Source organism: Neophocaena asiaeorientalis, unplaced genomic scaffold (genome assembly GCF_003031525.2).
Source record: "Neophocaena asiaeorientalis asiaeorientalis breed wild unplaced genomic scaffold, Neophocaena_asiaeorientalis_V1.1 scaffold268, whole genome shotgun sequence".
NCBI classification, from domain to species: domain Eukaryota; kingdom Metazoa; phylum Chordata; class Mammalia; order Artiodactyla; family Phocoenidae; genus Neophocaena; species Neophocaena asiaeorientalis.
Window position 1 is genome coordinate 2,399,686 of NW_020173979.1, and position 12,665 is coordinate 2,412,350.

At 46.3% G+C, this 12,665-nt stretch overlaps 1 protein-coding gene across 1 annotated transcript in view; it reads right to left on the reverse strand.

Moving 5' to 3' along the window:
* Positions 1-5,466: 5,466 nt before the first annotated feature.
* Positions 5,467-12,665, reverse strand: part of BNIP1 (BCL2 interacting protein 1) — a 17,659-nt gene continuing 10,460 nt past the window's right edge. Inside the window, exons 4-6 of the mRNA XM_024753350.1 lie at positions 12,422-12,523; positions 11,500-11,618; positions 5,467-6,091 (exon numbers count right to left, since the gene is read on the reverse strand). Of these exons, the coding sequence (XP_024609118.1) occupies positions 5,895-6,091; positions 11,500-11,618; positions 12,422-12,523 (418 nt within the window). The 3' untranslated portion in view covers positions 5,467-5,894. The remainder of the gene's footprint in view (positions 6,092-11,499; positions 11,619-12,421; positions 12,524-12,665) is intronic.

Consider the following 12,665-nt stretch of genomic DNA (forward strand, 5'->3'; position numbering starts at 1 on the left):
CACCCCTCAACCCCTCCCTCTCCATCCTCCCCTTTAGATGATTTTGGTTGCTGGGTGGGGTCTGCATCAAGGGGGAGCAGCTAGTCCCTCTGCCCCTAGAGTTTATTTGACCCCCCTTATTCCTGCTGTTGAGAGAATTCCAGAGTCTCTGGAGCCCAACTGCCTGATGGGAACCCTAGATCCCCCAGTTCCTAGCTGTGTGACCTGGGGCATCTTTCTGGTCCTTTCTGGGTCTTAATCGCCTCAGCTGCGATAACACTGCCTACCTCAGAGAATTCCTGGATTAAATGAAATGCTAAGTAAGCACTCAGTAAATTTATTAACATCACCATCACCTGCTGAACATAAACATCTCACCAAATACTGCTTTAGGATCTCATTATAATTGCTTACCATTAATTTTATTTAGACTACCATTTGCTTCTTCTAAGTAGTCTAAAGAAGTCACTTTGGGCTCCCAGGGTTTCCGGGGCCCTTTCTAGGACACCTACCACCCTCTAGTCTAACTGTCTGGCTCCGGGTCTGTCTTCAACAGAATGCAGTCTCCACAAGGCATGTGGAATCTTACCCTTCTGTCCTCGGCGCCCAGCACAGTGTGTAGCCAGTGTTCACACTCAGTAAGATGGATGAGGTCATTCAGGAAGGCAGCCAGGAGCTTGCAGAATCTAGCAACTCACACCCCCTTCACCCTCTCATCCCCTGATTCACAAACCTGTTCAGGTGGAGGCAGAGAATGCGTGGAAGAGCCATCTCGTGCAAACCATGAACACCCTTCGGAGAAACTGTGACATTTCCGTCAGAAGCATGCTTGTTTTTCATACCAGTTAAGCTGTCAGATTAAAACTGATGGGCCATTTCCTCATTCTTCAGCCCATATTCCTTCGCTACTTTATGCATTCATTTCATCCAGGAGCACTCTGCCAGCAAACAAAACTGTCAGGGGAGGAGGGGAAGAGCGAAGATGTAAGAATAATAAAAAAGAGAACATTTTACACTGAGCTAATTCTACCCATTGCCTTTTGTTTTTTGGATGGATTGGGAGAGATGACCGATTTGACCCGGGCTGCTCTGTCCCACTCTCAGACCTTTGCCGTTTGCGAAACTCCACTCCATCCTTAGTCCTGATTCCTTACATCCTTTTCTTGGCCTAAGCACCATTTCCCCCAAAATAAGGTCCCAAAAAGAAAGGGGAATGGATGCAGTGGCCATTGGGGTTATGGTGTGAGCTCTTGGCCTGAGTTTTGTCCTTTAATCCTCCCAGTGTCCCTAAGAGGTCAGTGGTGTTGGCTGTCCCTGTGTTCCAGAGGAGGAAACAAAGAGGGGCGATCCCTGCCCAGGACATAGGGCCAGGGAGAGTGCAATTCACCCAAAGGCCGCAATTTTGACCACCATGCACTATGGCGGGTTGACCAATACCACAGGCCCTGGGGCTTCGCTGTTAGGGACTGAGGAGAGGGGATTGTTAACACCCAACTCCCCTCACCCCAGCCTGCAGCCCTTCATTCCCGACAGCATGGCTGAGACTCCCGCCTGTTATCTCTTAGATTAGCCCCCAGCTATTTTTATTCTGCCCTTGCTTAGGGAAGAAATACAGATTGGGCAAACCCTCAGGCCGGGCCCCAGGGAAGACCGCCATTCACCAAAGAAGAAAACAGAGCTTATTTTACATTTTACTATCTTTTTAAAAAAAATCTTTTTTCCTTAGAAGCATCTTCAAATTGAGTCACTCTGTTAGATCCCCTCCAGCAGGGCCTTTTGGGCCCCTTAAACTCACCCACACAGTGGTGGAGGCAGGACTTGTACCTGTTGAAGGAAGTCCTATCTCCTGAGCTAGAGGAAAGAGGAGTCAAGGGGAGGGGCTTGCTGGAGGGAAAAGGAACCCAGGAAGGGGAAATGAGAGGATGTCAGGGAACATAGAGAAGCCTGCAGAAGCCCAGGCTGTGTGTGGGAGAGGTCAGAGATGAGCTGAGGTGAAGGGACCTCGGGGACATCTGAATGGAGATGACAGGGGGCGTCCAGAGCTCACCTGAGTGGAGATAAAACTTTGGGTTTTTTTTTTTTCTATTTTTGAATTTTATCTTTTTATTAAAAATTTTTTAAAATTTATTTTGTTGAAGTATAGTTGATTTAGGACGTGTTAATTTCTGCTGTTATACATATATATTCTTTTCTATTATGGTGTATTACAGGATATTAAATATAGTTCCTGTGTAATGCTATTTTTTAAATTTTTTTAAATTTATTTTATTGAAGTTGATTTACAGTGTTGTGTTAATTTCTGCTGTACAAAAAGTAATTCAGTTATACATATACATACGTATTCTTTTTCATGTTCTAACTTTGAAACTCTTGATGATGGTCCTTTAGATGATGGTGACAGCTCTGGGGACATGGATGGATCAGCTTGCCTTTGAGAATATGTAGAGCTGGAGAGGGAAGAAGATCACTGGCCATCGATGATTGAACTCATGATCGATAGACTGAATCTCCATCCCCTTTCCCCTCCCTGGAGGTTGGAAGGTAGGACTGTAAGTTCCAATCCACTAATCATGTGGTTGGTTCCCCTGGCAACCAACCCCCATCCTTTGTGCTTTCCAAAATTCTCCTGAACATAACAAAGGACAAATCTATCACTCCTTTATCGTAGGAAATTCCAATGGTTTTAGGACCTCTGTGCCAGGAAGACAACGAAGACCAAATATATATTTCTTATTATGAATCACAATATCACAGATGCTCCCACCATAGTCCTTTGCTCTAGCTGGTCCCTGTGTGGAACCCTATTCCCTCCGCCGTCCACTCTGCTCAAATCTTGCCTGTCAGTGTGGCCAACTGTGACCTCCCAACTTAACACTGCAAACCTGCCCTCCCCCCATTCCAAATCTTCATTAGTTGGGGCCACATTTCCCAACACACTTATTTTCTAACATAATGAATGACTTATTCAGTACGTTAATTTTTAAATTGAAGTATATTCAAGTATTATTGATTAATAATAGTAGTTTCATGTATACAGCATAGTGATTCAGTATTTTTGCAGATTATACTCCATTTTAAGTTATACAAGATAATGGTTATAATTTTCTGTGCTATACAATATATCCTGTTGTTTATCTATTTTACACATAGTAGTCTGTATCTGTTAATCCCATACCCCTAATTTGTCCCTCCTCCCTTCCCACTCCACTTTGGTAACCACAAGTTTGTTTTCTAGGCCATTAATTATCATCTGCCCACCCTCCCCCCACGTACTACAAGTTCCAGGACGGCAGGGAATCTTTGTTTTGTTCACTGAGTATCCCTAACATAGTGCCTGGCACAAAGTAGGTGTTCAGTAAATACTTGAATGAATGACCCCTTGAAGACTGTTCTAATACTTTTAATTCCTTGACTGTCGGCTAAGCAAAATGGAGAATATAAGCTTGCCTTACTGCTTAACAGTGAAAATTAAGGTGATTCATGAAATGTCTTCCAAAAACTATACAGGTAAACTTTGTACATTTGCGTGTTTTTAAAATATCTGGTATCTTTTAAAAAAGAAAAAATCCATGACAGCACTTCATGCGGACGGATGGAAATAGTCTACACATAGCAAGACCACAGAGCAAATGTGAGTACTGCCCCCTCCTGGTTGAACATGGAGGTGTGGCTTTCTGCACCACCAGCCCCACTGGGGACGACTTATGGACCTGGTGGGGTTGCGAGATATCGATGACATTTCAAAATGGGTCACATTCAACCCTATTTTCAGACGGAGGCAAGGAAAAGAGGAATAAAGTGTCAAAAGGAGAACTTCTAGGGAGTACAGAGCCCACACATTTCCATATTGCGAGGAGGATGTTGACAATTAGTGGAAAGTAGTAAAGAAAAATGTTAAGCAAGAAAATCCTAACATGATCACATCCATCTGCTGCACTTACAGCTGGAATCTGAGTGGGAATTTCCCATCTGTGCTTTAGTCTCAGCTTTGATTTGACTATAAATAAGACACACACATGCACAACTTGCACCGAGTGCCTTTTGGGGCCAGAAGTTGTTTAAGGATGATATACATATATATATATATAAACTGTGTATACTTTAACTCAGAACCTACTCATTAAACTAGTCAGTCTGAGGTGTGCAGCCAGTCTCTTCTAACTTGGTCCCAGGACGACGTGACACTTCATAACTGAGGCCTTAACTGTTGACATCCTCTGCTCAAACAGATCTAAACAGAACTTCTGATGCCCAGGCCAGCTTTCCCTGAAGAACCTGGGTGTTTGCTTCAGGAAACCTTGGGGCCCAGAGGCCTGAAGGTGGCTGGATTTGGGAAGCCCATGGCTCAGTCAGACAGAAGCTGCACTTGCTACTTTACATTCTTTTGTGATTCTCAAATGGACCCTACAAGCATCTATATGGACTATCACCCCCACTTTACAGGGGGGGAAGTTGAGGCTTAGTGACATAAGGTAACTTGCCCAGGGTCATGTGGTTCCTTAGTGGTAGAGCCAAGACTCAAAACCAAGTCTTTGAAGCAACGTTCAAATCCACATGTCCTTTTCACTTTCCCCTCTGCCCCCACATTACCCTCCCAGGGCTTCTGGGGCTATAAATAGTGGGGGAGGCTGGGATTTTGTGTACGAGGTCAGCCAGGCCTTTAGCACAAGGAGACACTAACATCTCCCAGCCTGGCCTAGCCTGGTCCCCGCTATCCCCCAGGCCTCAACAGAACTCAGGCCCAGACAGGCCCCAGCTTATCACCAGCTTCACTCTCTTGGTTATATTTAGCTCTGGACCTCAAAGAGAAAGGTGTGGGCCAGCCCCGGAGACCGTGCACACCCCCAGGCCAGGCCAGGCCACTGTGCGTAGAAAGAGGGTGTCTGCCTCATCCTCTTCAGACACTGGTGTGAGCCTCCTCCGGGGGGGCTGGGTGCACCCTCCTTCCTGAGAGTCTGCGGGATCTTGTTCGTCTTGCTCCTTGAGGGAGGGACCACGGCAGTGTCTGTAACACCCTGCATGTGGCTGTTGATTAATCACTCTTTGTTGAGTGAACAAATCAGTGATCCAAATTCATGTTCTAGAAATCTGGACATCAAGACAGGCACACGAATTCCCAGAGGGATACCTTAGAAAACCGAATGCATTTCATGCTGTTAAATAGTCAACTTGGGACTTCCCTGGTGGCGCAGTGGTTAAGAATCCGCCTGACAATATAGGGGACAGGGGTTCGAGCCCTGGTCCGGGAAGATTCCACATGCCGCGGAGCAACTAAGCCCGCGTGCCACAACTACTGAGCCTGTACTCTAGAGCCCTAGAGCCACAACTACTGAAGTCGCATGCCTAGAGCCCGTGCTCCACAACAAGAGAAGCCACCGCAATGAAGAGTAGCCCCCACTTGCCACAACTAGAGAAAGCCCACGTGCAGCAATGAAGACCCAACACAGCCAAAAATAAATAAATACATTTTTTAAATAAAAAAAAATTTAGTCAACTTTATTCAAGGAATGGACATGAGTTTCCATCCTCCTCTTTCTCCCCCTTTTCTCTTCCCTCCTCCAGATCTGGCATTAAGGCTGCAGTGGGGGAGGGGGACCCAAGAGGGGCATCAAATCCTGGAGGCCAGCCCGAGTGCCTCAAGTGGCAGCCACCCACAGTGTGGGACAGCTCTTGGAGTCCCTTTGTCTCTGCAGGTGTCCCGATGACAGGCCTCCCTCCCCTTGCTCTGTTCGCCCCTTACACGCCAGCCACCTGCAGAAGCTCCGGGAGGCGGGGCTGTGTCTCCATCGGACCTGCTGAGCGACTGGAGCAGACTGGGGGGCGTGGATCAGTCTGGTGGCCGGGGCCAGAGCTCAGGAGCATGGCTGGATCCTGACACTGGAACTCAAAGGGCAAAAGCTGGCAGCTCTCAGATCTTACAAAAACGGAAAGAGCCGCTTTTTCACAATATAGAGAACCGTAGCAAGAAAGAGGGCGAGCGCAAGGAAAATGAGAAGCTTGTCAGTCAGCTCTCGGCGATTATATTTTGTGATGAGCTTCCGTCCCAGCTGGATGGTCCCCGACATGGACTTGAATTCTTCATTTGCATCCAGGATAGTCCGTGAAGAATTAACTGAAACAAAAGAGGGAGGGAGCCTGACTAAGAAAGTGTACAACACCGAATCCAAAGACTCCGCTCTGCCAGCTGGGTTCCCAGTAATTAACACTGTGCTCGGAAGCAAGTTCTGAGCCAGGGCAAAGGATGTGAACAGACAAGGACAGGGCAAGGAGAGGCACTTCCCTGGGTCCCATCCAGCTCAGGGAAGGATGAGGTTTGTTTACATACAGTCACAGGGCCATAACTAGGAGTCCTCCCAACATGGACATAACCAGGGAAAAGGGCAGAGGACGGTTCCTTTCCTCACCACCAATCTCCACTTTCTGGAGGAGGCAGGCGCTGCTGAGAAGAACCCCCGGCCGCAAAACTAACGCGGGTGACCGTGGACAGGCACTGTGAGGTCTCTGTGGGGGCAGGGCTGGGGGCAGGACTTGCCGCCTGTGAGGTGCACCCGCCGGGACGCCTGGTGGTCAGATCTGCTCTTTGTGGGATCGTGAAGGGGCAGGGATGTCCTGGGCCCTGCCACATGCCCTCACACATGCCAGTCCTGCAGTCCTGGGACACTGGCTGTAGCTTTAAACACGTGACACCTGTGCTCCAGCCCCTGTGTGAAACGTACAAGGAGGCACATGTCCCTTAAGGCTTGTTGTGCCCACATGTCAAACTAACTGGAGTGTGGGTTTCTGGACCTGACACTTGAGGAAGAAGGTTTCCCTGGCAAGATTCCTCTACAAAGCATAACAGGGCATCATCAGAACATCCACAGAATGAAACATGTTGTCAGGTGAGAAGGTGAGGCATGAAGGACAACATGTGAAATGTTTCCATTTCTGTAAGAAAGAAGGGGATAGGTAACATTTAATTTGCTTGTACTCTGCCTGCTGGAGGGTCTCAGAAGGCTATGAAAGAAACTGGTAACAGTGCGCCCCTCTGGCAGCAGACCTGGAGGTCAGGGGCAGGGGGAGGTCAGAAGGGAGAGCAGTCTTTCTGTTTCCCTCCTGTACTGTCCAGGGCTGTGCAGCCCGGAATGACGGCCACTAGACACATGTGACACCTGAGTGTGTAAAATGTGTCCAATCCAAATATCCATGTCTCTGTGGGTAAAACACCTACACAATTTCAGAGCTCTAGTGTGGAAAGAAAAAAAAGGAATGTCAAATATCTCAATAATTTTCACTATGAATTGCATATTGTAATGGTTAAATATATGATTACAATTAATTTCATGTTTGTTTTTACTTTTTTTAATGTGTCTAATGAAAAATTTTAAGTGAATGTATGTGGCTCCCATTATGTTTCCATGGGACAGTGTTGGCCTGGAGGTTTTTTCCTTAACCACGTAATTTATATTACCTTTTCACAAAATTATAAGTTAATTAACAAATAAATTACCAGAGGAAACAGAGTAGTGTTTTGAAAAACACAGATTAGAGAAGAGCTAAAACCGATCCTTTTCAAACTCTTCCAAAAATTGCAGAGGCAGAAACACTCCCAAATTCATTCTACGAAGCCACCATCACCCTGATACCAAAACCAGAAAAAGATATCACAAAAAAGAAAATTATAGACCAATATCACTGTTAAACATAGATACAAAACTCCTGAACAAAATACTAGCAAACAGAATCCAACAGCACATTAAAAGGATCATACACCATGATCAAGTGGGATTTATCCCAGGGATGCAAAGATTCTTCAATATACGCAAATCAATCAATGTGATACACCTCACTAACAAATTAAGGAATAAAAACCATATGATCATCTCAAGAGATGCAGAAAAAGCTTTTGACAAAATTCAACACCCATTTATGATAAAAGGGTATCACCTCATGTCGGTCAGAATGGCCATTATCAAAAAATCTAGAAACAATAAATGCTGGAAAGGGGGTTGTGCAAACGGAACCCTCCCGCACTGTTGGTGGGAATGTAAATTGATACAACCACTATGGAGAACAGTATGGAGGTTCCTTAAAAAACTAAAAATAGAACTACCTTATGACCCAGCAATCCCACTACTGGGCATATACCCTGAGAAAACCATAATTCAAAAGGAGACATGTACCACAATGTTCATTGCAGCTCTATTTACAATAGCCAGGACAGGGAAGCTACAGATGTCCATCAACAGATGAATGGATAAAGAAGATGTGGCACATATATACAATGGAATGTTACTCAGCCATAAAAAGAAACGAAATTGAGTTATCTGTAGTGAGGTGGATGGAGCTATTGTCTGTCATACAGAGTGAAGTCAGAAAGAGAAAAACAAATAAAACCTAGTTGCAGGGCAGGAATAAAGAGGTAAACATAGAGAATGGACTTGAGGACATGGGGTGGGAGGGGGAAGCTGGGGTGAAGTGAGAGTAGCGTCGACATATATACACTACCGAATGTAAAATAGTTGGCTGGTGGGAAGCAGCCGCATGGCACAGGGAGGTCAGCTCAGTGATTTGCGATGACCTGGAGGGGTGGGACAGGGAGGATGGGAGGGAGGCTCAAGAGAGAGGGGATATGGGGACATGTGTATGCATATGGCTGATTCGCTTTGTTGTGCAACAGAAACTAACACAGTATTGTGAAGCAATTATACTCCAATAAAGATCTATTTAAAAAAAAAACACAGAGAAGGGGTAAAAACAAACACTCATGTAACAAAAATCCCTCTCAGCCCTCTTTCTCCATGCCTGCTGCCATTTTGAAAACCTAAGTAAGAACCTGTTAAGTAAAAACCTAATAGGCCTTTCTTTGTTAAACTTTCTTTACAGAGAATTTTAACCATCACAAAAGTAGACAGAATAATATCATGAAGTGCCAGAATAATATCATGAAGTGCCATGTGCCATCACCCATACACATGAACCACCAACTCCCTGGCAGTCCTGTCCCCTCACGACCCCCATTTAACTGCCCCCACCTACAATTTTACAGCAAATACCAGACATCATATCCTTAATGGGCTTTTAAAAAAAAAATTATGGTCCTAAAAGACTTTTTTTTTTTAAGAAGATGTTGGGGGTAGGAGTTTATTAATTAATTAATTTATTTTTGCTGTGTTGGGTCTTCGTTTCTGTGCGAGGGCTATCTCTAGTTGTGGCAAGCGGGGGCCACTCTTCATCGCGGTGCGTGGGCCTCTCACTATCGTGGCCTCTCTTGTTGCGTAGCACAGGCTCCAGACGCGCAGGCTCAGTAGTTGTGGCTCACGGGCCTAGTTGCTCTGCAGCATGTGGGATCCTCCCAGACCAGGGCTCGAACCCGTGTCCCCTGCATTAGCAGGCAGATTCCCAACCACTGTGCCACCAGGGAAGCCCCTATTTTGAGTTTGTGAGTCATAAAGAAAGGATTAAGAACTGTATTCTTTGACTTCCCTGGTGGTATAGTGGTTAGGAATCCTCCTGCCAATGCAGGGGATACGGGTTCAAGCCCTGATCCGGGAAGATCCCACATGCCCTGCAGCAACTAAACCCATGCACCACAGCTACTGAGCCTGCGCTCTAGAGCCCGTGGGCCACAACTACTGAGCCCAAGAGCCACAACTACTGAAGCCCCTGCGCCTAGAGCCCATGCTCCACAACAAAGAGAAGCCACCGTGACGAGAAGCCCACACACCGGAACGAAGAGTAGTCCCCGCTCGCTGCAACTAGAGAAAGCCTGGTACATCAACGAAGACCCAACACAGCCAAAAATAAATAAGTAAAGAAAAAAATGAACTGCATTCTTCTTTTTTCAATGGCTATCTCTCCTACAAAATGTACCCCAAGAATGACCCTCAACACCCCAGAAACCATCAGGATCTGTGCAGCCTTCTCACCACTTAAATACATGGTCTGTTTCTGATATACGTGCTGGGCGTGGGTGTCCTGTCGCTCGCACCAGAGGCAGAAAAGTCCTCGATTCCAAGGCCAGGCCGGCTCCTCCCTCTCACGTTCTCCAAGGCCTCTCCCCAGGCTCAGGCCATGACCCCGGTGCACACTCAGAGGAGGTGACCAGCTGGTTCCGAGCCTAAACCCAGAAAATTTTCAAACACAGGGAGTGACCTTGGGGATAAGCTGCTTGCTTTCCTTTTGCTTCTGCCTGTTTTGATAGTACACCGAAAAAAAAAAAGAGTGGTTCAAAATTACAGATAATTTTTAGGGGTGGTAACGGTATTGTGGTTTTGTTTTGTTTGTTTTTTGTTTCAAGAGTCTCTTATCTTTTAGAGACATACTGAAATATTTATATGGATGACGTCTGAGATTTGCTTCACAGTAATCCAGATGGGAGCACAGTGAGGACAGAGTTGAAACAAGACTGGCCAGGAGTTGACAACTGCTGGAGCTGGGTGATGGGTTCCTGGGACTCATGTACCAGGCTCTCTACTTTTGTCTCTGTGTAAAATCTTCCAAAAGTCTTTCAAAGAGTAAACTCTCTTCCTGTTTTCCTACGCGGAGGATCCTGGGCAGGGCAGATTCTCTTCTGTGTTATAAGGGAGACATCATGGAAAAGCTGTTGGGGAGACACAGATGGTCTGTGGCAGCTTCTTCTGTGGCCTCTGACTGCATCTTTTTTTTTTTTTTTTTTTTTTTTTTTTTTTTTGGCTGTGTTGGGTCTTCGTTTCTGTGTGAGGGTTTTCTCTAGTTGCGGCGAGCGGGGGCCACTCTTCATCGCAGTGCGCGGGCCTCTCACTGTCGCAGCCTCTCTTGTTGTGGAGCACAGGCTCCAGATGCGCAGGCTCAGTAGTTGTGGCTCACGGGCCTAGTTGCTCCGTGGCACGTGGGATCTTCCCAGACCAGGGCTCGAACCCGTGTCCCCTGCATTGGCAGGCAAATTCTCAACCACTGCGCCACCAGGGAAGCCCTGACTGCATCTTTTAAAAGGCGCTCACAGGACTTCCCTGGCGGTCCAGTGATTAGGACTCCGTGCTTCCACTGCAGGGGGCACGGGTTCGATCCCTGGTCGGGGGATTAGGATCCCGCATGTCGCATGGTGCAGCCCAAAAATAAAGAAATAAAAGGAGCTCACAGTAAAAATAACATTGGGGAGTACAACTGTAAGCTGATGAAATGCTAGCAGACTAGCTGCCAGCCAATAACTGATCATCTCTCTGCCTGGCCAGGGGGGTCCCCAGAGCCCTAGATGAGAAACAGACTCCCAGGCCCCTCCTCCAGCCTTGCTGGCACCCACTCTCCAGGAGAAAGCCCCTGGGAGTGCTTCTGCACATTTTGATGGGGTTGTGTGGATCTTGTAGTACAACTATAAAAACCGAAAAGGGAAATGAGAGCGGCGTATCCCACTCTGGGTAAGACCAGGCTGTCAAAGAAGTGAGAAGCCACACAGATCAGTAAGCTTGGGGGCGGATGGGGGCAGAGGTGGAGGAGCCCGGGGGCAAGGGCTCTGGAGCCCGTATCTCTGGGAGCAGCTTCCCACTGCAGGCCCGGCTTTACCCAGCGTCTGCATGGCTTCCTCGCTCTGCTGGACCTGCTGGGACATCATCCTGCTGATCCCCATGAGGTTCTCTGTGATAGCACTGGACGTCTGGGCCAGGCTCTCTTTGGCGGTTTTCCTAGAAGTCCAGAGTGGGAGGAGGAATGTCAACAAAAGCCCGGCTGCAGGAAAGCCCCAGATTCAAATGAGATCCCATTTTTTAATCTATCGAATTAGTACATATTTTTAAATGATTATAGTCAGTGGTGACAAAGGCGTGCAGAGAGCACGCTCTTGAAGACTGCTGATTAGGAACGTAAACTGGTGCTACCTTCTGAAAGCCATCTGGCGATATGTATTAGGAACCTTAGAAATGTTCACGCCTTTGAACCAATAATCTCATCTGGGAATCTCTCCAAAGGAAACATCCAGAATGTGGACAAAGCCTTATGTACTGACATGTGCCCTGGTGTGTTATTTATAATACTGACAAACTAGAAATATAAACACACACAAACAGGGGATTAGTTAATATAAGGGAATACTATGTACTATTAACATTTTGTTTAAAGAGCTTTTTAAAAAAAAATGTCAGTCTGTGCAACGATACTAAGTGAAGGGGAGTAGGAGACTAAATTTTATGTATGGTATGATATTGACTTTATAAAAAATATGGAAGAAAAAATAATGAGAGGAGGCAACATATCAAAACGTTTGTGAGTAGTGCAATTATGACTTACTTTCAGTTTGTTACTCATATTTTTATTTTACTAATTTACTACAAATAAGAATATATTTCTTTCATACTTAAAAAATTTACTTATAAAATCGAATACTAATTTTATGCTGAAAACAAGAAGGGGTTCCCCACAGTGGGTTTTGCACCTTGCCGATTGCTCTTTATTCTATCACCAGAACCCAGAAAGACGAAAAGACAGGTACCTTTGCCTGAAGAGGTCTCCTCCCTGGAGAAGTTCTGCTTTCTCTAGGTTGTCAATAGCAATTTTGCAAGTGAGATTTGCCTTCCTCCATGAGGTCTGATTGCTGGAATTAGAAGGGTCATGTGTGAGTTTCTGTTGATGCCACCAGGCTGTCAGTTCAAGTCACAGCAGGTCTTCCTTCCAGCCAGGGAGTAAGGAAGGCCACCCGAGTTTGGCCCAGGGTCCATCCCCCCTCCCCCACCCCC